The following is a 26,295-nucleotide window of genomic DNA, read 5'->3' on the forward strand; positions in this document are numbered from 1 at the left end:
ATATATATATATATATATATATATATATATATATATCAAACACTTATAATTGTGGCAAATTAGAAGTCATTTCCAGACATGTGTCTGTGTGTACACTGGGGAGCAGGCTGATTCCACTTGAACTAGTTTAATGGGAGAGGATCCCTGGTGGCTCAGCCTGCTGCCTTGACCGGAACCACCAGCCTGAAACGCATTGCATTCAGCCTGGCCATTCAACTGCAATGCTCTGCAGATGCCTTCCTGCATGAAGGTGCAAACTATTCATCTATTCATTCCTTCAGGTATTTATTTATTGCAATAATGTTAGCATTATTTCTCCCTACAGGTTCCAGAGAGCCAGTGCAGTTCTGTTTCCATTGAAAGAGGTATGGAAGAACATGGGGAGAGTGAGTAGAGGAGCTGAGAACAACCAAAAATGGCATTGGCTTATATTAGCCTGTTCTTTTTACAGTGTGCCATGACCCTGATACTGTAGCACACTGCTGCACCAAACACTGTAAATGTCCCCAGCGCTGCCCCATTCTTCCAGTGCTGCAGGTCATACGTACACACATTTCTATTGCAGTAGCACTGCTGCATTGCAGATGAAGATCATTTGTATCACGGCTGGTGTATGTTCTCACTCGCTGTTAGCTGCTGTATCTTTGATTCAGGCATTGAGAGCACGTGTTTCTACTCCTGTGCAATCCCAGCACGCAATGCTCTTCGTTTGTTATCTTCTCTGCCTTCCAACTTCTCTTTAATTGTGCTTGAATTGCACACCCATAGTGTTTTTAATCAGACACTTGTAAACCTGTGTCTTTGAACCTGCTGAACAGCTGCTGGAGGGCAGGAGCAGAGAAGCGCAGAGAAAATGAGGTTATTTTTATTTTCCTTGATGAACAGGCGCTTCCTTTTTCATTTTATTAGGAAACAGCCATGCTTTTAAGCCTCTGGTATAATTGTCTAGTATTTGTGTGTTAAATAATTATTGAAACCTACAATCCTAAAGCCTTTCTAGTTTTGTACACCCCAGTAACCCTTTACTGATAACACTGAAAACAGCAAGTGCTTCCATGTTGCTCATTCCCACAGTATGACTTGAATCAGCGTTAATTTGAGCAGAGAAGTCCATCAAGGGCTCGGTCCTGTTTGTGAGCTCCCACGCTCAGTCCACAGTGTACAGTGCATCGTTTGTACCAGCAGTGCACAACTCCAGCCCTTAGCAGGTTCAGACAGCTCACTGATATACAACATGTTTATTGCTGCTTCAGAATGTACACTAATTCTAGTAAGCAGGCAAAGTTTGTATTTAGTTACACTTTAAGACATTGTTCTGCTTTTTTTTCTTACACAATGATATGTATTGCTCCTATAACCTTATGTGCATGTACTTCAGAGTGACCCAATGTTACCCATTAGACAGTAAATTATTGGAAGCCATAATGTTAATGGAAAAGTTAATGTTTAATGCCCTTAATGAATAGTTCATTAGATAAGGGGCTTGAAAAATATGATGCATTTATTAAAACACTACATCAAGCTCGGGGCACGGCTGACATGGAAACTGAAATTTAGCTGCTCTCTGTCAGCTGAGCTTGAAATGGACGTTTTTCATACAGTATTTATAAGGTGTTGCATATTGAGGGCTGTGGTTCTGTCTCTAACAGCACGGGCGGCTGCAGGTACAAAGACCTGCTTCTTAATGGGTTTGCTCTTTTTCAGAAGGAGCCTGTCGCTCACAAAACAATGACCTGATTTAATTCAATTACCAGGCTCTTCAAAACACTCCAGTCAAATAGTGCAGGTGCCTCAGCCCCACGTGTGAGGACTGACAACAGTTCTAAACATCACCCGGGATGCAGTTCCCATTGTGGGCATCGCCTGGGCTGCTGTTCCCATTGTGGGTATCGCCTGGGCTGCTGCTACCATTGTGAGCAGCCCCAGTTAGGGTTCATTATGGGTTTGACTTCTGATGTCAATTCTGACAGTGCTTAAGCAATAGCCGCTGGCAAATTCCTATGGAAGCTATTTTTGCCTCAGTCCCTTGTTCAAATCAAGCTATTTTATGAGGCATTGTATGTTTTAGCAGTACTTCAGTCAGCTGAAGCCTGGTCAATAGGCGACTCTAGCATTGCAATCCATCACAGAGTCACAGCTGTTACTGTGCAGCAGCAAAGTGGAGGAGGTTTCATGTACTGTTCTATTGAATGAAACAATAACAAAGGCAACAGTACCTGAATGTGCTCATTGACTTCCACACTTGGTAGATACGAGATACTGTACTGAATATACAAAAAACTAAACTAAAAAAAGCATGTTCTGTTTTCAATAACTACTAAGTGCCTGTCACAACACATTAGGATGAAAGGAAAGAGAAGGAATAGATTGTAAATATGGAACAATGGAGCAGCACGTGCTGTAGGATTCATGTTGGGTACACAGTTTGAACAGGGCATGTTGTTCATATTGTTAGCAGATTAATATAATGACTGCTTTCATGTGAGATTATCTGGTATGTAAGTGACCTTTTTTGAAGTAAACTAAATATTAGGTCCAGTTGTGTTGAAATGATTGATTCAATTGTGGATTTTATTTAACAATCAATTACCAGACACCATAGTAGCACACAATAAAACAGAAATGTTTTGACCGGGTTTTTTGCGGTAAGACAATATACTCTCAAACTAAAGCTAACCCAGTTCAAATGATTTTGTGATTCCATTCCTGACAAACTTTTTTCAGAGCAGTTGAGATCACGGTAGTCTTGGCGTGATGTTTCAGCTGGAGCTGAGGTGGGTTAGATGAGACACGCAGTTCACCGATTCTCATAGGATGCTGGATGTTTGCTCAGATTTCATTACCTGCATTGCATGCTGGATAACTGACAGCAGCGACAGTTAGGTGTTCTGAGCCGAAGGCTTAACAGAAGACAAGCTGTCAGGATTGACACTATCATCCTCACGATCCTCTGCCTACCCCTCTGCACTGATCTCTTGAAATATTAATGACCAAATGGATCCACATCTCTAAAGACACCCTCCAGCACTGTGGAGTCTACGTCACACTGTCTCAAGGCTGAGATCCGAGCAAAAGGTACAGGTCCTAATAAAGTGACCAGGCAGACCTACAGTACAGCTTCAGCAAGCTAACAGCCCGGCGAAAACCAGCTCACCATATATCGTGCAAAAAGATTTACACATTAAGTACATTGTAACTACGCATAATAACATTGTAATTATGTGTAAGTACACATGTATTTACTAAGGAACTGCTATGTAAATACACAGTAATTAGAGACACTGCATGTAAAGTGTTAACCATAATTACATTATTACATAATTACCAGCATGCATCTGTGTGAATTGAAAAAAAAAATAATAATACTAAACAAGACAACTCTGTCATACTTAAAGGTCTTAAAAAAAAATTGCGGACTTTAATTAATGTGTCTTTGTCAGGCCAACCCTGGGCAGCGGTTGAAAGAAAATATCCAACAGTGAGTGAGTGCTTGACCTCAAGCCTCAAGGTTGCCAGCTCTCAAACATCTCTTGCTATGAGCTCTGATCCCTGTGGTTTAATTATCGTATTTATAACCCCAGCGTTTGGTTTCTCTGGCTCTCTAGCGTACTGTACGTGTTTGCAATGACAGCTAATTACTAAGGTTCTTGGCAAATTGGTCAGGGCTTACATCATCGTAACATCAGACTAGTTGCGCTTGTCTAGCACTTAGCACAACCAACATAAAGGCAATTACAGTGAATTAAAAAAAAAGTACAGCAGTGTTGCTCATGTTGACCCTGAGAAGAGAAAGAAGAAATGAATGAAAGTGTGTCAGTGGATTATCACCATGTAAAGTGTTACCCTAACTTCATGTTGAACAAATAAATGATACATTCAGTGCCTATGGGAAATGCTGTACTGACAGGTCTGCAGACCAATCTCCTTCGTACACAGAGCAGCATAGGCAGCAATGCAGGCACTCATGCAATGACACAGCAATGCATTTCCTCTAGTGCTTAAAGGGAAGTTCAGTCTCCATGGCCACATAACGCATGCCCTCAGTGAGGGCGGGGAGACCAACCATCACAGCACTGGGTGAGAAGACAAGAGTGCATTTTACTAGCAGTCATGAGATCATCAGCTCATTTCAAAAACCTCAATGTCAGTGATGAGCTTGTCTCATTATCCATCACAAAGGGAAGTGCTGCTTGAACGCTGAAAGGTTGATCCACTGCAGAATAAAATCATACATTGCTTGTCATTCCCTGGCATTCATCCCTGCACGTGCAAGTTATCATTCATCCCTGCACTGTCGCTCTCTGTTCTGTTTCTTGCTGACTTCATTTTGCCTGGACTTTTGCTGGCTTGCTGTTGCAGTTATTTCAGAATTATGTGCAGAATCCTGTTCCAAGAGACAGAAGGTTACAGTGTGACACCAGTCTCTAGATTTGTCATTCAGACATAAACCACTGGAAAATGTGAAAATGTTCTGATGACAAGAGTTAGTAACTGAAAAATCTGCCAGTGTTGTGCTGAGTACATTAGCTGTATAGTAATGAAAGAGTAGCTACATTAACTGTAGAGGAATAGGCAGCATGTTACATTGTGTCTCGAATTACTGTGCATTGACATAGTAGTTACTTAGGAAATGCATGTGCACTTACACACAATGTACTTAATGTGCACATCGTTTTGCTTTGTAAGTACACAATTGTATCAGAAAAGGGTTAGGGTTAGGATTAGGGTTATCTCTTGCAAAATAAATTACACATTAAGTACATTCTAACTATGTATAATAACATTGTAATTGTGTGTAAGTACACATGTGTTTACTAAGTAACTACACAGTAAATAGAGACACAATGTAATGTGTTACCGAGTAATGAAACTCAACTATAACAGGCCCTTTGAAACATTAAATGCTCAATATTTTCTCGGCTACAACTGTCTGGAATGCTTGTTTGTGGGAGATTACACAGAAAACAGCCGCTTGGAGACAGATATGAAAAATGGAGCTGAATGCAATAATACAGGTCCCTTTGTACTTCAGCACAATCAGCAAACCACAGATACATTCTTCTCAGGTGAATGAGAGTTGCCAAGAGTAGCCTTTTCCACAGGTGCCCGGGAAACAGAGAGTGTGCGCTTCCTTCCATACAGCTGCTGTCTAGAGTCCAGTCCAAGGAAAGAGAGGATCCGGTCCATGTTTAAAAACCTTTACACATCTCCAGGGCCGATTCACAGAGACGTTTAGGGCTGATTCACAGAGACGTTCAGGGCCGATTCACAGAGACGTTCAGGGCCGATTCACTGAGACGTTCAGGGCCGATTCACAGAGACGTTCAGGGCTGATTCACAGAGACGTTCAGGGCTGATTCACAGAGACGTTCAGGGCTGATTCACAGAGATGTTCAGGGCCGATTCACTGAGACGTTCAGGGCTGATTCATGCCATGACTGTAGGGCGATGGTGTCCCCCAGCCTCCTCTAGGGGATTAATTAAGTGTTGATGGCAGGATTGTATTATTATTATCATTGCTGTTCTTATGCTGATTGCTGTGTGGAAGGGGCTGTGGCAGTTCTGGCCCAGAGCTCTAATTAATTGTATTACTTTGTTAAGTGGCCAGGCTCCCAGGGAATATGCAAATGCAAATTAGGGGTAATTAATTGACTGACCCCCAGCTGGCAACACTGGAACTGTCTCCAGTATATAAGCTGTGAGCCACTTAGAGACAGAGACTGGCGCTCCGTGGAGCTTCAGTAGGGTGCTGACACAAAGCAGCTCAGGTCTGCTGTGCTGTGTTGTAAACTGACTGCTTCTTGTTACCTCCCACACCACCACATGTGGCTTCTGTACAGTATGGTCCTCCTCATCAACCTCAAATAGAGGAAACTCCTCTCCAGATTGTGTTCCTCCAGCTCAGCAATGACCCGGTAAGCTTGGTGGTCCTGACCCTAACCTCCCACACCACCACATGTGGCTTCTGTACAGTATGGTCCTCCTCATCAACCTCAAATAGAGGAAACTCCTCTCCAGATTGTGTTCCTCCAGCTCAGCAATGACCCGGTAAGCTTGGTGGTCCTGACCCTATCCTCCCACACCACCACATGTGGCTTCTGTACAGTATGGTCCTCCTCATCAACCTCAAATAGAGGAAACTCCTCTCCAGATTGTGTTCCTCCAGCTCAGCAATGACCCGGTAAGCTTGGTGGTCCTGACCCTAACCTCCCACACCACCACATGTGGCTTCTGTACAGTATGGTCCTCCTCATCAACCTCAAATAGAGGAAACTCCTCTCCAGATTGTGTTCCTCCAGCTCAGCAATGACCCGGTAAGCTTGGTGGTCCTGACCCTATCCTCCCACACCACCACATGTGGCTTCTGTACAGTATGGTCCTCCTCATCAACCTCAAATAGAGGAAACTCCTCTCCAGATTGTGTTCCTCCAGCTCAGCAATGACCCGGTAAGCTTGGTGGTCCTGACCCTAACCTCCCACACCACCACATGTGGCTTCTGTACAGTATGGTCCTCCTCATCAACCTCAAATAGAGGAAACTCCTCTCCAGATTGTGTTCCTCCAGCTCAGCAATGACCCGGTAAGCTTGGTGGTCCTGACCCTATCCTCCCACACCACCACATGTGGCTTCTGTACAGTATGGTCCTCCTCATCAACCTCAAATAGAGGAAACTCCTCTCCAGATTGTGTTCCTCCAGCTCAGCAATGACCCGGTAAGCTTGGTGGTCCTGACCCTATCCTCCCACACCACCACATGTGGCTTCTGTACAGTATGGTCCTCCTCATCAACCTCAAATAGAGGAAACTCCTCTCCAGATTGTGTTCCTCCAGCTCAGCAATGACCCGGTAAGCTTGGTGGTCCTGACCCTAACCTCCCACACCACCACATGTGGCTTCTGTACAGTATGGTCCTCCTCATCAACCTCAAATAGAGGAAACTCCTCTCCAGATTGTGTTCCTCCAGCTCAGCAATGACCCGGTAAGCTTGGTGGTCCTGACCCTAACCTCCCACACCACCACATGTGGCTTCTGTACAGTATGGTCCTCCTCATCAACCTCAAATAGAGGAAACTCCTCTCCAGATTGTGTTCCTCCAGCTCAGCAATGACCCGGTAAGCTTGGTGGTCCTGACCCTAACCTCCCACACCACCACATGTGGCTTCTGTACAGTATGGTCCTCCTCATCAACCTCAAATAGAGGAAACTCCTCTCCAGATTGTGTTCCTCCAGCTCAGCAATGACCCGGTAAGCTTGGTGGTCCTGACCCTATCCTCCCAGTGACATCACAAACATTAAAACTAAAACTAAAAAAACAGCTATTTGCAGTGGTCTGATTAATTTACAACTAATGTAGTTAATCTGCTTCAAGATACTTGCCTGTGTACTCTGTACTTGAGTTATTTAAAACTAAGCATTCTGTGACACATTGTTCCTGCAAGTAAGTTGTTTGTTGCTAGTTTTATACTGTTAAAAAATAAGAAATATGTAATGGTCTCGTCTTTAATGTGTTTCTGCTGCTATTGTTTTAAAATAGTAGCTTTGCAGTTTGTCACAGCTGGTTTCTGGTGTGTTTGCTTGCTATCTCAATGCTCAATTCTGCGTGCTGGTTGGTGCTCACGTGTGTTCTTGTTTGGGCTCCGCACCTCTGCTTTCTTTCACAATGCTGCGCGCTGGCTTGTCTGTTAATCTTGTGGCTCTATTGTAAGACACGGACACCACCTAGTGGTAGCAATTTTAAAAACAACACGATGTTTTGTTTTCTTCTGTAATTCTCTTCATCGTGGTCCAGGCTGGGGCTGAACTCTCTTGTAAAGCGTGTATGTAGGTGGCTGTGCGCAACGATGTCACACTTCAAAGATTCCTCCATATATACTGAAAACCACCTGCCATGAAACTTGGTATTAACTTATTTAGCGTAAATTATTGAGAATAGCAGGTTCTGGCGATAGAGGGGGCGTCTGTCGGTCCGTCCAGCAGTTCATCTTTGTGTCACAGGTACAGTTTTGCATGTCTTCACAGAACCACATATCGAATTGTTATGAAACGTGTTGTCTCTTATCATAAACTATTCTGTACATTAGCTCTAATTGGAATTCACAGCCGCGGTGTAAAAAAAAACCCAAAAAAAACATAAAGGACAACTTAACGTTTCCTGTCTGTCCCGTGAAGAGAATGTGACGCCTTTTAAATCTGCATTCTGCTGGTACCTGGGCAGCGTGTAAGCAGTTTATCTGTACGATCGGCTCTAATGCTCCAGAAGTACATTGGAATGTGGGGGCGTTGTTTCAGTTCACGTTTATGATGCCGACAATGCAATAGAATGCTGTAACCACAAGATGGCGCCAGATCCACTGTATTGGATACTCAGTGAAGCCTGATCGTTAAACCCACACTGATCTTTAACCAGGAGGGCTCTGTCTCGGGGTTCTGGGAGGGAAACGGCTGTCTGAAAGTTATTGTATTCAGAAAAGTTTTCTTTTTACAAGAGAACTTTGATTGCTTAGTTTAACAGGTCAAATGAGATGATTAACTACTTCAAGATCTGACATTTGTTTCCAGGTCTTTAGCCAAAAATCCTGAAGATTATTATTATTATTATTATTATTATTATTATTATTATTATTATTATTATTATTATTATTATTATTATTATTATTATTTTGTCAGCATGTCCTGTTTTTAATAACAAACTAACTGAGTAACTACATTCATAGATATATTCATAGATACATATATACAGACAGGCAGACATAAAACACGATTCAGTGGATACTGCAGAGCCTCCAACCCAAGTAAAGTGAGAGTCTTACAGAGAAGCAGGACTGACACACAGCTGGTCGTGCCCTGTTTCAGCATGAGAGAGAGAGGGCGGGGAGCGTTTGAGCTGGCAGTCTCCCTGTCACATGTCTTGTATAAGAGAGAGGGTGGGGAGTGTTTGAGCTGGCAGTCTCCCTGTCACATGTCTTGTATAAGAGAGAGGGCAGGGAGCGTTTGAGCTGGCAGTCTCCCTGTCACATGTCTTGTATAAGAGAGAGGGTGGGGAGCGTTTGAGCTGACAGCCTCCCTGTCACATGTCTTGTATAAGAGAGAGGGCGGGGAGCGTTTGAGCTGGCAGCCTCTCTGTCACATGTCTTGTATAAGATAGAGGGTGGGGAGCGTTTGAGCTGGCTGTCTCCCTGTCACATGTCTTGTATAAGAGAGAGGGTGGGGAGCGTTTGAGCTGACAGCCTCCCTGTCACATGTCTTGTATAAGAGAGAGGGTGGGGAGCGTTTGAGCTGGCAGCCTCTCTGTCACATGTCTTGTATAAGAGAGAGGGTGGGGAGCGTTTGAGCTGGCAGTCTCCCTGTCACATGTCTTGTATAAGAGAGAGGGTGGGGAGCGTTTGAGCTGACAGTCTCCCTGTCACATGTCTTGTATAAGAGAGAGGGCGGGGAGCGTTTGAGCTGGCAGCCTCTCTGTCAGAATCAAGGTCACTGTGCAGGCAGCCAGCTCTCTATCTGCCACATGTTCTCCTGACACAATAGCTCTCATTCTCGGGTTAATCAGTCCCTAGCTTATCTTCTCCTCCATTGTCATACATTACCTCTTAATTGCAAAAGCAAACACCCTTTGCCAGTGCTGCTGTCGTCGGCGAGCTCGATTTGTGTTTTTATTAACTGGTGCGGCGTGTACCAAAACTGAGCTGAGAAGACCCTGCCTTTGACGCTGGTGTAGATACAGCAATGTAGTGCAACACTCCCCCTCTTCCTCCTCGTCCTCCTCCTCAGCTCTGCTTACCACACACACACACACACACACATACACACACACACACACACACACACACACACACATACACACACACTACCCAAAATGAACCTTACTGCACTGCAAGCCCAGTGATTAGAGCTAGGGGACTGGGAGAGAGGGCAGAATAGTTTAAACTTGGAGACTTGGGCCGGTGGATGAGTGATTTTAGAGCTGAGGAAGGTTATGACATGACTTTATGTATCATAGCCTTGATAAAACTGCTGTAGTGTTCATATATGAACAATGAACAATGTTGTTTTTTTTTTCACCAAATGCACTTGTAGCTGTTAGCTTTACTATTGTAAATGAGTCAGTATATTATTTTTTAAAAAATCACTAATGAATACAATTTCTTTGAATGAATATGCATGTTTGATCAGGGTCCTGTGTGAGAAAGTGCTGTCTCTCAGACAGCCAGCCTCAGCAGGAGTCAGTAGAAATGTATTTTAATATTCATGTTACACAGCACTGAGCAGCAGACCAGCACATCGCTGATAATATATACCTTCCACTGACACCCCAGCCAAGGCAATGCACAACCACTGACCTGCTTTTATTATAGCACACGAGGTTTATGCGCTATCTGAAGACTATCATATCTAAATTACATATACTGTTCTTGGACCAGTTCAGTGAACTCCTCCACCATTCCCAGTGCTGGTCATTGCTGGAACCTCAAGAATGCTCTGCTTCCATGTGTGTTCCCAGGCTGTGCCACTACACATAGTAAGAGAACTCTGCTGCAGGGTTGAATAGTCGCTGAAGGCGGAATCCCTAACTGATGCTAATGACGTCAAGGAAACAAGCAAACACTACACTCCGTGGAATCGGTTTGAACCCCTGAAGGTACGCGAAGAATTGAGCGCTTATTGTTCAAACGGTTTCTTCTTAAAATACATTTGAGGGTGACTCAAGCATCACGAGGTGGAAACGGACTGAATGTGCGTGACCAGATCCAATTAGTCAATACATTTAAACCCTGTTTCGTGCACCTCATTGAAAAATTAAGAAAGTGTGCATCGTATTTGTGGGACACATATGTCCCTTGTATCTTAAAGGGTTAAACATTTAGTCACAGAAACAAACATGCAGGATATAAATGAAATAAGCCAGCAGAGACTGTGAGCTGTATCCGTGAAGCCTCAAGCATGTCGGTACACACACAGAGCATGTTACCGACTCTTGCCCCGCTCAACGCGGGACGGTTGAGAGACGGCACCGCTGTCGGATCTTGCTCTCCCTATTGTACCCCTTGTCACCACCGCCTGCTGGGGGCAACAGCTCTAACACGGGCCCGTCACCGCAGGTAGAATTAAAACGAATTCACAGAGCCATTGTGCGCTAAACAACCGTGAACGGCACTGAATAATTGTTGCGCCACCCCTTTCAAACTAAAGGTCTGGCCGTCTCAGAAACGAGTGCAGGAGACGCCTTTTGGACTGTAAAGACATCATTCATCACTCACAGGGTTTTGAATCGTGTGGATCAATACAACTTGACACGAGTCAATAGACCTAATATTAGTTTTGTAGCTGCCCTGTATGGCAACTGGAAAAGGGGGACACTGCATGATTTAAACGGTATTATTATTATTATTATTATTATTATTATTATTATTATTATTATTATTATTATTAATCCAAGATAAACGTAATCCAAGATAAACGTATACAACGTGACGTAGGTGTAACTCTGCAAATGTTTTTCTCAGGACTTAATTTATTTATTAGTATTAGTGTTCCAGGACTACGTGTTTTACTCTTATTAAAAACAAGATGATGATAATAATAATAATAATAATAATAATAATAATAATAATAATAATAATAATAATAATAATAATAATAATAGTGTTCTCTCATTTCAAGGCGCTATATCGCCTTCTTTACACATCAGCCCTGTTAGTGCATTACAACGCAATGCCGTCCAAAGAAGCCTGCCAGCTCGCAGACAATCCCTCCAATTGAGCGGTTCTGAAAGGAGAGCCCAGCAGGTGAGTAACGTTTGTGTCACCTGTCAGGTATCGCCCTGGGACACGGGCAGGTGGAGGATACACGAACCAATGAAAGCACTGCAGAGAACGCCGCGTTCACTTTGACTGAGGAAGCGAGTACCTGCGTGTGTGATCCGACCCTCGCTTCTACACAAAGCGCTCCGCCTGGTTAACTATCTGCGCCCCAGGCCTTTTTTATTTTTAATCTGAAGGTTGACTCCTGTTGCTTTTATGGCACAACTCAAGGGACCTGGAAAATGATGCTTCCTGCAGCTAATCAATATTCATTACATGATTAGACACAACTTAAAAAAAGAATTCGTTGTATATTTAGAATCATACTTGATCCACGAATGTACAACAACAGAGGAATATTTAGAAGAACCAAACTTAAAACCATTCGATTACAAGTATGTGTGACATGTCGTAAGACTTTCAGGGACTTTATAATGCGTTTATGGCTGTTTTAGGATACGTTGAACAAGCTACAATATATGAATTGAAAGGGTTTTTACTCATTGGGATTGGACCGTTTAATCGGGTTACTCGTGGTTTTACACCGTTACAATAAGCTTCTGAACAACTCTAAATAGCAAGACATCCACGCGCGTCACTATAATAATGGGGTAATTTTCCAGTACTAATTGGCTAAGCAGTGATACAGTCATAACTCATTAGCAAGGACCCGAGTAATCTTTACTTAAATAACCACCTAATCTTTTTTTTCTGGCTAGCAAATATGTTTCCCAATTTCCTAATTAGTGCGTTTCGAGTGTAGTCAATAATTTAGCGCATCACTCAACGCCTCGGCTCCACCCCTATAGCTGCCGGTAAATGAAGGTAATTACACAGTGGTGTACTTCAAGGGCTCCGTCTATAACTTTACTTCTTCCCTGCTCCCAAGTCATCTTGTTGTACCTGTATTGTTCATTGTACGAAGTTAAGGCCCTTTATCCTCCTAGAAGGAGCCTCTTTAATTATGACTTTAGGAAACGTGCATTTAGCTTCACCTGACCAGCCTAGGAGAAGCACCACCGTTTCTTTCACTTTATGAGATCTTCGGGGCGTAGGTGTGAGAAGGGGGTCGTGAATGGTTACACATGTAGCTGTTATAGGGTTAATTACTTCAGGAAAAGTCAGCGGTGCAAAGGGGGTATTTAGCTGATTTGTGAGAGATGGCCAAACCTTTCATATTTCCATCAGTCAGTCAGTGACAATGATGGGACTGGTTGCGTTTTATAGGGAGCTTAGCAGTGCAACCGCCACGACTCGTGCTCTCCATTGTTAAGGATAAAGGGTATCTATTTCTGTGTGTCCCCCCTCAGGCGCGGCACTAATAGCGTTTAGATTTCATTTATTTATTTTGTATTATTAATATTGTAAAGTATATATATATATATATATATATATATATATATATATATATATATATATATATATATATATATATATATATATATATATATTCTAGCATCCACGTGCACTCTATTTGTTTAGCATTACAGTGTGTATAGTTTGAATGTTGACCTCACCGCGCACTATTTGACCTCACTGGATTTGTATTCAGCAGTTATTAACTCGAGTTGTGTGATGTAGTTTTTACATCGTACCTCTCATAACTAGTGTGTGTCAGTGTGTGCGTGTGTGTGTCAGTGTGCGTGTGTCAGTGTGTGTGTGTGTGTCAGTGTGTGTGTGTGTGTGTGTGCGCGTGTGTGTCAGTGTGTGTGTGTGTGTGTGTGTCAGTGTGTGTGTGTGTGTGTGTGTGTCAGTGTGTGTGTGTCAGTGTGTGTGTGTCAGTGTGTGTGTGTGTGCGTGTGTGTGTGTGTCAGTGTGTTTGTGTGTGTCAGTGTGTGTGTGTTTATTTATAGAGGAAGACATATCTGTAGCCGAGAAAAAGAGCAAACCGAAAGTATTATGATGATGTTGGTCTAGCTCCTTTTATAGTGTACACAACAGATTTAAAAATAAATGCATACAAATAAGAGACTGTAACGACTAATGAGCTTGATTAGGAGATGCATAGGTTCCTACGCTTACACAACCAGCGCTTACTGCTGCGTCTACTCGAACACAGCTTGTTAACCTGGGTTTATTTATCATTAGGAAAGAAATAGTTCGTGTTTAAGGATAATATTGTAGTGAAATACATTGCACAAAAAAAGTTTGCAAAATGTGTTATCCTATTAATAAGCATTCTATCAGAATGTAGCTTGTTATAACACCCACTGTATATCTCTGTGTGTATTTAAAAAACAAAAAACAAAAAAACGAGATCAGTTTCAGCGCCAGGGCTTGTGAAGTAGTGTCGTGTGCGCTGCAAAGTTGTATCACTTTCAGACAAAAACTGGTAATAAAAACCAGTGACCCCAGCAATGTTACCCCCAAGCTCGCTGTCTCCACTGCCAGTCCCCCCCGCACAACACGCGGCAGATGGGAAGTGAAGCCGGGCTCCCTCTCCCTTCGATTGGCAGGGCTACAGGCTGTCGCGCGGTGGCGGGGGGACGGGGCGGATGAAATATTCATGCTGGAGTGAATAGAGCACCCTGGTAGGAGAGCGTGCCCGTTTAACCATCCGCGGCAAGGCTCATTACCTCGTGTCGGGGGAGGGGGCGCAGATCATGGTAATTCCCTCAGCATCACGGCCAACACACACCGTCGATTGCTTTCACTCTATCTCCATTAAACACTGCCTTAACCGTATTTTACAGCATTCAGACCTATATATATATATATATATATATATATATATATATATATATATATATATATATATGGTGTAATATTATTATTATTATTATTATTATTATTATTATTATTATTATTATTATTATTATTATTAATAAAGTAAGACTCCAACAGGTCCAGTATTACACCCATCACAAGCAGGGGCTAACTAACGGCGCGCATGTGATCACCGCTACACTGCACAGTGTGTTTTAATGAGGAGGGGGTCAGAGCATTATGATAATGGAAATTGATGTTGTGTTTATAATGAGCGATGAGCTCCACGGAAGAAGGGGGTGAGCTGAAAGTTGAACCGCCCCGCGGTGCGGCATATGGGAGATACGAGTTTGGAGCTCAGACTCTGTGGCGGGTGGCGCAGAGGATACAAAAACTTTGAAACAAAACAAAACACCGTGTGGCTGGTTATACAGATCTCATCTCTCTGTGCAGTAGGACAGTCTGTTTGTTCTTTCATGTTGAAACCCGGGTGCACGCTATCACTTTTCACTGTATGCGACATGCTTGTCTGTAGGCTGCGATTGTTACACTTGCATTATTCTAACTGCAACGTCCAACCAATACTATAAGAGAAGAAGAAGAATGAGAATAAACACTAAGCGTTAGTGAAGTGAAGGCTTTAATTTATATAATAATAATAATAATAATAATAATAATAATAATAATAATAATAATATACAGTGAATGGACCTGTGGTTGGTTAAATAGATTAATGGAGACAGAGAAAGACAGGCTATCAGTATTTCCCTGATAAACTTCATGATTTAAAATCAATAAAGAAATGATTTCCTGAAGCAGATTGGCAGGCTCTTGCAGTTGACTCAAGTGCAGGTGTCTCTCCAGAGTATTCCCCACCTGTTCGTTTTACAGCTTTCTGTTTTTTACAGCTTTCTGTCATCAAGATTGCATCAGGTTTATAACTTATTTGAGAACGCTCTGGCCAAATTTACTTTAAAAACGGCAATGCAAGATGTTTCGGAGGTACGTCGCTTATCAGGTATTATAGCAATACAAACTCTCAACCCTCTTTTACTGTGCTGTGCGGTACGCTTCCTAACCTGGAGCCAGGCGCCGGTGTGCGCACGCGTTTGTTTGGTAAGGGCGTTCGAAGAGTGCTATCCAATCCAAACAAGCCCTGCGTTCCGAGACAGTTTCAAAGCCGAATTTTGAAATTATTATTATTAGTGTTGAAAAGAGCTATTATATATATATATATAATTTCATAGAACGTAGCTATACTTTTAATATCAAACAAATTATTAATTAATGAATGAAGAGAGCGAGTGGTTATTTCAATAATAATATAGTCTGAACGCAACGCATGATGACAATCGCAGCTTCCTTTCAGAAACTATTGTGCAAACGCTCAATCAGTGGTATTGTTTGAAATGTTTCACTGGTCTAAAGCATTCAAACTAATAGAGCAAACAGCCTGCCTGTTTGAAACACAGCGTCCAGTTGCATATTTATATATTGATATTGATATCAGCTAGTGTTGAAGTGGATTTATGGAAACCCATTAGTTTTGGTCTCCTACTGTTTTGGATCGAGTTCGTTTAAACCCTGATCCAGTGGGAACAAGGCGCTAACTCCCTGCTCAGATAACAGCTTCAGGACTGATTGGGTACCATGGACAGCGAACTCGATTAAGAAAGCAACCACAGATTAATTGCAATTTATTTAAAAACTTGGTCAGTTTATAATTGCATAAAATCATCAAAAGGCAGGTGAGTAAATACCAAAGGTATTAGTAATGCACGTGGTAAAAGCGACTTTACACACGGACACGCGTTAATTAGAAGTTGCTCACATATGGACACTGTGAATTACAAGCATACACGTCTAACAGATAACTTCGCAATAGTGTGTATACACACACACACACACACACACACACACACACACACACACACACACACATCTTACAGTTAACCAAGGTAAACTGATACCCCCTCAACACAGTTTGGTTAGGATAGTAGCCAAAAGCCCTGTAATTAAATAATTACAGAGACAAACAGACACATGCGCCACCAATTATTTTTCAAACAAATGAATATTTAATGTGAAACAGGAGTCTTGTTTGAGGGGTTATTTGCGCATACGTTCACTCCCTGTGAGGGATTCGACCTGAATGCACACGGCTCAATTACAGGCCGCTGGCTTTGGGACAGTATTCCAAAACTTTCTTCAAAAAAAAAAAAAATTCCCTGGACTTGTGGGGAGGGGTGCTGTGATTGGCTGAAAGCACGCGACACGCGCACAAAAAGGAGGAGACAGAGCGAGCAGCGGAATTTAAAGAGTGCGCTGAGGGAGAGATTGAAGAGAAGAGGAACTGGGGATCTGCAACAGATAAAGAGAAGCGACCTGAAGCGACCTGAAGCGACAACGCTGCCCTATCAGCTGTTGAAGGGTTTACAGTGCATATCTGCTAGAATAGATTTAGTGGCCGTATAACTGCGCATACATTGCGGTGTTAAATAGTATTTATTGTGTGACTTTCACGCTGTTACTGGCCTAACTGGTATTTACCCTGTTTTGCAAAGGAAAATGTCACTAGCAAATGCAAAACTGTCTCTGTTGGACTGGACAGAAGGGAATGTAGAGGAGCGTCAATCTGAACACCTGAAGTTTTCAGAAGTACCCAGACTGGCGAGCAGTGACCCCCGAAGCTGGCTCAACTCCACTTTGCAAACAGCAAGCCCCGGGTACGCGCCGTACCCCTCCACTGGCGGGTCGGTGTCTGCATTATTCAACCACGAATCCATGGAGGAGGACTTTGAAAAGATGATCACCGGCAGCAAGGTGTCAGGCACCACGGCCCTAACTGAGCAAAACCTCGCGCCTTTCACCGGCCCGCAGAAGCACAGGAGGGTCGCGGCTAATGCAAGAGAGAGGCGGAGGATGCACGGTCTCAACAGGGCTTTCGACCAGCTCAGAAGCGTCATCCCGTCCATGGAAAACGAGAAGCAGCTGTCCAAGTACGACACCTTGCAAATGGCGCAGATCTACATCAACGAACTATCAGAGCTGCTGGACAATGTGAATGAAAGCGAGTGCAGCAGCCCCGGGACCCAGGGGAGAAAATGCAGCGTGCAGCAAACCTGCTCCCCCGGAGGGGTCGGGGGGCTCGGCGGGAGCTTCCCGCGGGATCCCCCGACTTCTTCGGCCAGGTTTTCCCAAGAGATCCCATCCTCAGCCGGACACTTGATCATCCTTTCTAACCCCAAATCCGGATTGGGGAATGACAGCAATTGCAAGATGAACTCGTCCAACGGCAGTGATGGAGAGTCTTCCCATTTCAGTGACTGCGAGGACGGGCACACGGACAGACATTAGACCGGGCACACAGGGTCCGTTTCTGTCAGCTGCAGTCCTGTGGACTATAATGGGCTGGCGCTGGTGGGACAAAGTTAACCAGCACGACAAAAGTGTGGTAGAATGGATTAAACTAAACTTTCTTTATTGTACCACATGCATGTGCTAAAAAAATATTTCAAAAACCTTATACCGAGTAAAAAAAGGTAAACGTTTGTGAAATTCGAGGCGGCAATTAAGTCTAGCAACAGCTACAAAGCAAGCATCACTTATTCTCATTATTAACAACCAAAATACGTCCTACTCAGGGTCTGAAATTGGGATGACAGTCCTACCCACTCAGCTGGAAACTTTTTTTTTTTTTAACATTTAACTTTTGTATAAATAAAGCCATGTAACCTTTATACATACTTTATATACTTTTAACTTATAATGTTAATTGTAAATTAGGGGGGCGTTTTAAAGCACACGCCCATTAACTACGTAATACTCAACAGTGCTAAATTGAGAGACACTAAGAAATGTAATTAATTCATAATTCATTAAAGCCCTGAAGAGCATCTCTGTGTAGGGGTGTTGATTTTGTAAAACAAAAAACAAAAAAAAATGGAACTATGATCAAATGCAGCAGTGTGTCCATGTTGCACAGTAAATGCTTATACATTTACATAAAAAAATACTGTAAAAAACGGAACATTTGCAAAAGTTAAGCTGTTTTTCCATTAAATTATACATATTTTCCTTACTTTTTCCCTATCTTTGGTCACCACTGACATAATATACTGTTTTTTTTATATAAGCAGTGTAATTTATATTTTTTATTAAATTCAGGAGAGGTACAGTAGTTGCACTTTTTAATTCAGAACAGTCCCTATCTGTTGAGAGGAATCCTCAGTTAGGTCTTTTAGATCTTATATATTGCTTTATGTCTGCAGGATATCTGTATTTTTTATTTCCTGTGATTATTATTTTTGTAAATATATCATTTTGCTATTTATGATTTTTGTTATTTTTCTTAATGTGTTTTTTTTTTAAATGCTTAATTATTTAATTTGTTTACTATTTGAAATAAATGTTTTTGATTAAGTTAAATCAGAATTGGATTTATTTTATGGCTTAACAGAGAAAATCCATGCAGCTCTAGTACAAATGAAGTTACCCCAATACAAGACATTGGTTCTTCCTAAATAAACAAAACCCATCGACCTGTCCATTAGAGCACTCTTAGAACAGGTGTTCTATATAGAACCTTCAGGACGTCTCCGGAGCCCTTATTTTATTGAGTTCCATTTATTTAGCTTTCACATTAAGAGTTCACTCTTCTAGTCAATAACCCCCCTATTGAATCAAATCAATAAATATGCTGATATATCTTAATTTAATACAAACTGGAATAAATCAGAGTTGGCTCCTTTAAACTCCTATGGTACTGAAGCTTTACTTGACAATTATGGCTTTACTTGGGCTAGTAAGGGTTTTAAATATTTGGATTTTATGATTCACCGAAATTTGTCTTATATTGTAGAGTCAGTCCAAAATGATTTTATTCATTGGTCACCCCTATATCTCACGTTCAGAGCAAGAAGAGTTCACTGTCCTGCACACACACACACAGACCTGCTCATATTATACACAGAGTCAAGTCTGCCATGACACATTAAGAGTTCAGTCTGTCTGTGCTGCCGAAGTCTCTGGGAACAAGTGTAGGCTGCATGAACTTGGGCACCTCCTTGGAGAAGAGGTTAGTGAGCCTCTGCTTGAAGCAGTCGGAGATCTCTGTCTCCGTGACGATGCTCGACCTGGGGCTGGTGGAAAGAATGATTTCCTCTTCTTCCTGCTCAAAGCCACTCTTCTCTCCATGATTCTCTGATCTCAGCAGAGAGCAGTCGTCCTGGGGGCAGGGAGATTCCTCCTCAGACTCCACCTCGAGGTGCTCCAGTCTATGACCAGGCCAGGGTTTCTCAAAGCCCAGATTGTCATAGAGAGGGAAATCGGACAGGTGCTCTTCAGTCGTGAGTTTGACCTCGGCGTAGTGGTGCAAGTTTTCAGGGGGAAGTTGAACAAACCTGCCTTCCTCGCTCTCCACATTTTGGTAAGAGCCTAAGGGAGAGCTGTTGTTATACATTGAGCTTCTTGCCTGGTCTGGGTTTTTGGGGCATTGGCTCTGTTCCGCAGAATGCAACTGAATCTCCTGTATGGTGGCATAGACTGTGTTGAGAGGGTCAGTTGCAGATACGGTCCCAGACTGCCCTGCTTGGTTCATCTTGGTTCTGTCTTTGAATAAGGCATTCCATACTGGTTTGTTGATGTTCATAAACTTCCTCTGGGGGAGCTCTGGAGCTTCTTCTTTCATTACTATGCCCCCCTGATTGAGGGCTGGAGGTGCCCTGGGATTGCTTGGTTCCTGGGCAGGGAGGCAGGACTGTGCTGGGTGTTGGGGAGTAGTCTCATGGTCCTGCTCCAAGGCGCTCTTCCTCTTGCTCTTCTCCTGCCCGATGCCCTGCTCCATGGCTCTGAAGATCTCCGGCACGTTATTGGAGAGGAACATGAAATACCCTTCCCCCGACTTGCACCGTCGGCCCGCCTCGAACGTGAACGCAGTCTGGAACAACAACATCAAAACCGTCAGTTTACGCCCCAGCCAGTCTGTCTATTCCTGAATAGAATAACATTGTTTCAAGGTGTGTTCTTCCATTTTGTTGCCTCTTAATAAAACCTTCATTCAGGATATGCAAATACTAGATAAACTGCTGCATCCTGGTTACTTTGCTGGGTGCGTTTGACCTGCAGCTCGTGTTTAGCTATAGCATTGTCTTTGCGCTGTCTGCATATTACAATCTGAAGCAGAAAATACAAACAAAAATGCAAAAGATCTTTTAACAGAAGGAAGAGAGAGGACCATTGATACCTTAATAAGAGATACTTGGTAAAATAAAATTAAAAATCATGGCAAGCACTTCTTTAATAGGAGCACAACACTGACCACAAAAAGAAAATACAAATCTGGTCACATGACATGACAGGGTTTCTTTTTTTTATGCTTAACATGCATGATCTCAACATATTTAGTAAGCAAGAGATTAGTAAATTAGAATTTAGGAAACGTTAAAGAAAAAAAAACACACATCACTTAACACTTAACCAACAGAAACCCCAGGCAATAACCAAGGTGAAGATGTGACTGCATGACAGTGACCTTGTCCTGGCCGAAGCGTCTCAGCAGTCGGTAGGGCCAGCAGTAGAGGACCTGTTTGCTTCGGGGCTCCAGCAGGGTGATGTCCTCCTTGCCAGCCGATAGAATGTAATCTCCATACAGATCACACCTGAGCGACGCTTCAGTGACCTGAACAGTCACCTGGAACTCCTGAGCTGTGAACAGGGAAACCACAGACCAGTGATGCTGCTGCTGATATTAAAATACACATTCAAGCATATGGCACTGCACCTTGCAACACCTTCTAGGTTTGCATTTGGAGTAGCTTATTTTAATGCCAGAAGTAGTTACTGCTTTACCTCTTTTCCATGATGAGTACAGCTCGTTTTCCTCCATGGATACCTCTGTACTCGATGATCTTGACAATGATTTCTGGTTATCATTACTCTGCAAAGCAAAAATGAAACATCATTGGGGAGCATTTGGTGTGTGATCCTGCTGGTTGCTACTGTCCTGCCCTTCCTCCTATAATCATACAAGTGAAATTGCACTGGACCTTAAACAAGCCCCCTCTCCTCTCATTTCTTCAGTCTTTCATCCATTTTTGCATTCCTCTTACAGGCATGTTGCTAAAATGCACATCACAGTGCACATTAATGGCAAACTCAGAAATGCACTGTGATCACCATTGTAAGGAAGATAATTTGATGCCTGCAAATGAGTGCGCACAACACCAAAAGTCTCCATGCGTTGATTCCAATATTCAAAGGTTACACACATACAGCTTAAACATTAATCGTGTAGCACCTAGTTAAACAGAAATCAATGTTCTGAGAGAAAGCTCAGGTATGGTGATGGTCGTCAGGAGGGGGATTCAGGTAGCTTTTCTCACTCGCACTAATGAGTGCCTGTCTTATATATCTTGCCTAACTGTGTGTGTGTGTGAAGCTGAACTGTGTGAACTCTGCTGACACTCTGTTTTCCTCACAATATCTAAACAGTTGTTTCAGACACAGCACATGCACCTCTTCTGCACGGGCTCCAGTTGCTCACACTATTAGTTTAACCTTTGTTGACCCCCGACACAATGCCAGAACATGTTGGTCTCCAGCCTAGTGCAGAGAGCTCTGGAGCCGGTCATACCTGGAATGCCAGCTCGCACAGCTTGCCCACCCAGTCCTGCGCGTCCTCGGACGCCAGTGCGTACGTGCGCTGGGTGGTGTTGAGGTAGAAGGCAGCGCAGTCTTTGGGGCAGGTCTCTCCGGGGGCGGCGGTCACGCTGATGCAGTCGGTCAGGCGGATTAGCTTCTTGTCGCTCTTCTTCACCCCCTGCTTGTTGGGTGCAAGGGCGCCCCCGCCTGCCCCATCCCGCACGTCGAGCAGCTCGACGCGGCCAATCCCATAAGAGCTTGCAGGATACAGCATGAGCCAGGTCCTCTTCCAGCTTTTCTGCAGGGACACACACACCAGCAATAAAACAAGCCTCATTGTATCACTCATATTTACTCTTTATAATCAATTTCCAACCTCTTATCAGCATTAGATTCATGGCCCACCTTTTTCTTCTGATGACAGATTCTTTGGTTCTTTGCTTGAATTTTATGCTCATGAAATTTTGTAAAAGTTATTTATTTCAAACAGCAATGCAGGAGATTGAAGCCACTTCCTGGTATAAAGTCACTTCCTGTGCTGTAGCTACTAACTGCTATCAGGTCATGTGATTAGATACCAGGAAGTATGTATTTGTGATGCACTGCAAAAAATATTTTTAGCTCTCCTTTAAGATCCTCAGATTTAAAAAGGTTGCCAGGTTTAGGTAGATTCAGGTAGAATGAAACTTCTATCGCTAATTAACCCTTTCATGCATGACATATTGAAAATAGCATAATAAATATATATATATTTCATTGACATGTCTTTCCATTTTTTCCCATTGCTTTATATCGTCGGCTTTTGGGCTGGGCGTGGGTTAGACTGAAAGCCGGCTCTGCTCTGCATAAGCCACACACGTTCTGGTGTGTTTAAACGATAAGCCCAACGATAGTATAATAGGGTGTGAACGACAGTATTATCACCTTGCAACGATAGTATTATCACTTTACGTTCAGGGGTAGTGCAAGAATTGCAATTGTATAACGCACAGTAATATTATCTATATGTTACAAAGGGTTAGTAAACACAATGATGCAGAACTGAGCTGATGATGTGCAACACCAGTCAACAGGAAAAAAGATTTCTTCATGCCAAACACACAGCGCTCAGGCCGTTTCCTCTTCAGAGACCCATACAGCCCCAGATCCTCTATACAGATACATTAACCCTTCAACTGCTGCAGAAAACACATTAAAAAACATGTTATGTCCTGTTTGATTGCCTCTTTTGTCCATGTTACCCTAGGAGACAAACAAAAGTCTTGTCTTTAAAGACTACAGCTATGGCCAAAAGGTTTGCATCACCTAGATTTTTTTTTTAACATAATTTGTATATTTAATTTAACATCATGATAAAAGTACACCGGAAACCATAACAGTAGTACAATATTTAGTGTTAGATTTTGAAATGTCACATTGTTCAATTGTTCTCAGTTTTTCATTAAGTATATGGAAAACTACACAGCGGTATGTAATACAATATGTTAACGTAACATTATTCAGCAGGGTTCATTCCACTTTAGCTGTTATAGGGTGATGCAAAACTTTTGGCCAGAGCTGTACACTAAAGCTCCATATTCATGGCCTCCTGGATTACTGTTGAAGATAACCAGTCTTCTGTGGTGCACCAAATCGAGCATGCTGTAGTCAAGGTTGAAGATTTGATAGTATTCGGTTGCTGTAAGGCTAAGATATGAACCTTGTGTTCTTGCGTTCATAGTAACCTGGTCTTGTCAGCAGTTTCTACAGTAGAGTTTTAAAAGGGGAAGATGCACTTTCTCTTTATTAATTCACACACATAAAAAATAAACTGGTTTCCTCATCTGTTGGAATTTTGGAGACCCAAAATGAACACCACCATGATGCTGGTGCCAAATAATACAGTACTTGTTAGTAGCTCTGTCTCAAAGCTGAATTCTGTGGAATTAATGCAGGTGTTATCAGCTCTGTCATTAGATTGATACCCTCACCGCAGCATTGAGAAACAGGGTGCCTTAGCCACTATCTTCAAATAATAATGAATACTAAGATACAGCTCATATGATTCAACATACCCCACTGCTCACACCATCGCTTATTTCACTATTTATATGTTTTGGATTATATTGAGTTTGAAAGTCAGGAAATGGCTCTACACGATCGCTGTTTTCTAGAACAGCCTCCCAGAACAGTTTCCTTATCATTTATTTATTTATCTACAAATCCGAGTGTACATTAGTTATAAAACAAATAACATGTTACTAGTTTAGCAAAAAAAAAAAACTATCATGGTTATACCTTAATTAAAAAAAAAAAAAATAATTAAGAACGCACCTTGCCGAACTTGACCCCTTGTAAATACAGCATCCCCTCCTTGGACGTGTGCTCCATGGTGTGCTGCTGCAGGTCTGGCAAGCGTCAGCATGTGAGCTCGCTCTGGGACAGCGGCTTCCTCCAATTACCAGCTACTTCCCTGCTTTTATTACACACAACTCAAAACTGCTCACGTGCTCTCAAACCTTCCACAGGCTGCAAAACTCTCGCTTCTCCTTCAACCTCTCCAAAAAAACAATGATGCAGGAGGTAAAGCGTATAAAGAAACAAGCTCAGGTGCTCACGTTTCGTCAGTCTGCTGGCCCTGTACACAACTCTATCGATGTGGTCTCATTCTGTGCACCACTCCTCTGAAAGAACACACAGTGGAAGCGGCGCACACCAAGCTAGTGTGCAGTCTATTTATAAGCTTGTGGGTGCCAGAAATATTACATAAGACTGCAGGGTGATCTGTATTACAATTTCTGAAGACCTCGGTATACATGTGGTGCATTTGAGGTATCAGAAAAATCACTGAGACGGTCTGCACCAAACCCAAATTCAGAACACGAAGTATATTATTCATTCATTCATTCATTGATCATTTAGCAGACGCTTCTATCCAAAGCGACTTAGAGACTAGGGGGTGAACTATGCATCACAACTGCTGCTGCACAGTCACTTGCATATCGAAAGGAAAAAAAAATACTTGATTAATCGACGAGCCCATTGAAATCAATGGGTCTGCTGTGCAGATCACCCAGAAGCTATACTGCTCAATAAATAGATTTCAGAACAGTCATTACAAGGTCTCATAGCCATACCAAACCACATTTAATTGGGCAGAGGCCACAACAGTAACACTGTTGTTTATCCTGGTAAAGACAAAACCACTTTGAAACAGGGCAAGATCTACATTTCACTCCCTTGTACAGTTACAATGCTAAAACATTACATATATAAGCAAATGTGGTATATCTGTAACATTTTGATATCACGATGCAGCCTCCCATTTATAACTATTTCTAGTCTGACAGTGGCTTATATTTTGTAGAAAAAAAATTGACATGTAATGGGCATTCTTTGAAAACGTCTACATTGTGAAATATTGTGCCCTTCCAGACACTTCTCCTTTTGTTTAAATTCCACTGTGTGTTTCTTCTCAGTAACCACTTTATTCACTTCCATGAAAAATGAGAAGATGCAGAAGTACAGGATGTGCACAGAAAGGATTTGACTGGTCCCACTCAGCTTAGAGAGTCAAGAGGTCACTATCACACTGGCCAGTCAGATGCAGAAAGGATTTGACTGGTCCCACTCAGCTTAGAGAGTCAAGAGGTCACTATCACACTGGCCAGTCAGATGCAGAAAGGATTTGACTGGTCCCACTCAGCTTAGCGAGTCAAGAGGTCACTATCACACTGGCCAGTCAGATGCAGAAAGGATTTGACTGGTCCCACTCAGCTTAGAGAGTCAAGAGGTCACTATCACACTGGCCAGTCAGATGCAGAAAGGATTTGACTGGTCCCACTCAGCTTAGAGAGTCAAGAGGTCACTATCACACTGGCCAGTCAGATGCAGAAAGGATTTGACTGGTCTCACTCAGCTTAAAGAGTCAAGCGGTCACTATCACACTGACCAGTCAGACCACACTGCTGTCCCAATCAGGCTTCCTCAAAGATTCAAAAGAAGTTAGGGAACAAATGACTTATTTTACCACCCAAGGGTCAAAACACATGGCGCTGCTGCTCTGTTCCCAGGTATGGTAACCCCTAACCTAACTTGAGGAAACTACAGATTGTACATAAAAGTGGCTCCTATGCGACAGGATTAAGAAACAAGAAGAATGCAGATCCAG

The 26,295-nt window shown here is 42.6% G+C and overlaps 2 protein-coding genes across 2 annotated transcripts; one reads left to right on the forward strand and one right to left on the reverse strand.

The window, feature by feature from the left end:
• The first annotated feature begins 16,480 nt into the window (after positions 1–16,480).
• Positions 16,481–18,761, forward strand: LOC117412780 (transcription factor Atoh1-like). The gene has a single exon (XM_034021351.3). It carries the CDS (start codon positions 17,073–17,075, stop codon positions 17,859–17,861), a length of 789 nt encoding a protein of 262 aa, XP_033877242.3. The 5' UTR covers positions 16,481–17,072; the 3' UTR covers positions 17,862–18,761.
• A 62-nt stretch (positions 18,762–18,823) lies between these two features.
• Positions 18,824–24,706, reverse strand: LOC117413191 (docking protein 3-like). Its single transcript, XM_034021997.3, has 5 exons — positions 24,459–24,706; positions 22,138–22,443; positions 21,354–21,441; positions 21,037–21,209; positions 18,824–20,442 (listed from the first exon to the last, which is right to left on the reverse strand). Exons 1-5 carry the CDS (start codon positions 24,513–24,515, stop codon positions 19,498–19,500), a joined length of 1,569 nt encoding a protein of 522 aa, XP_033877888.3. The 5' UTR covers positions 24,516–24,706; the 3' UTR covers positions 18,824–19,497.
• Positions 24,707–26,295: the final 1,589 nt, after the last annotated feature.

The sequence above is a fragment of the Acipenser ruthenus genome, chromosome 23, assembly GCF_902713425.1.
Source record: "Acipenser ruthenus chromosome 23, fAciRut3.2 maternal haplotype, whole genome shotgun sequence".
Lineage (NCBI taxonomy): Eukaryota > Metazoa > Chordata > Actinopteri > Acipenseriformes > Acipenseridae > Acipenser > Acipenser ruthenus.

Coding starts and splice junctions, on each gene's coding strand:
- LOC117412780 (XM_034021351.3), top strand. CDS start 17,073: ATGTCACTAGCAAATGCAAAACTGTCTCTGTTGGACTGGACAGAAGGG.
- LOC117413191 (XM_034021997.3), bottom strand. CDS start 24,515: ATGGAGCACACGTCCAAGGAGGGGATGCTGTATTTACAAGGGGTCAAG. Junction 21,442..22,137: donor TGTGCGAGCTGGCATTCCAG/GTATGACCGGCT, acceptor TTTGCTTTGCAG/AGTAATGATAACCAGAAATC. Junction 21,210..21,353: donor GTACTCATCATGGAAAAGAG/GTAAAGCAGTAA, acceptor CCCTGTTCACAG/CTCAGGAGTTCCAGGTGACT.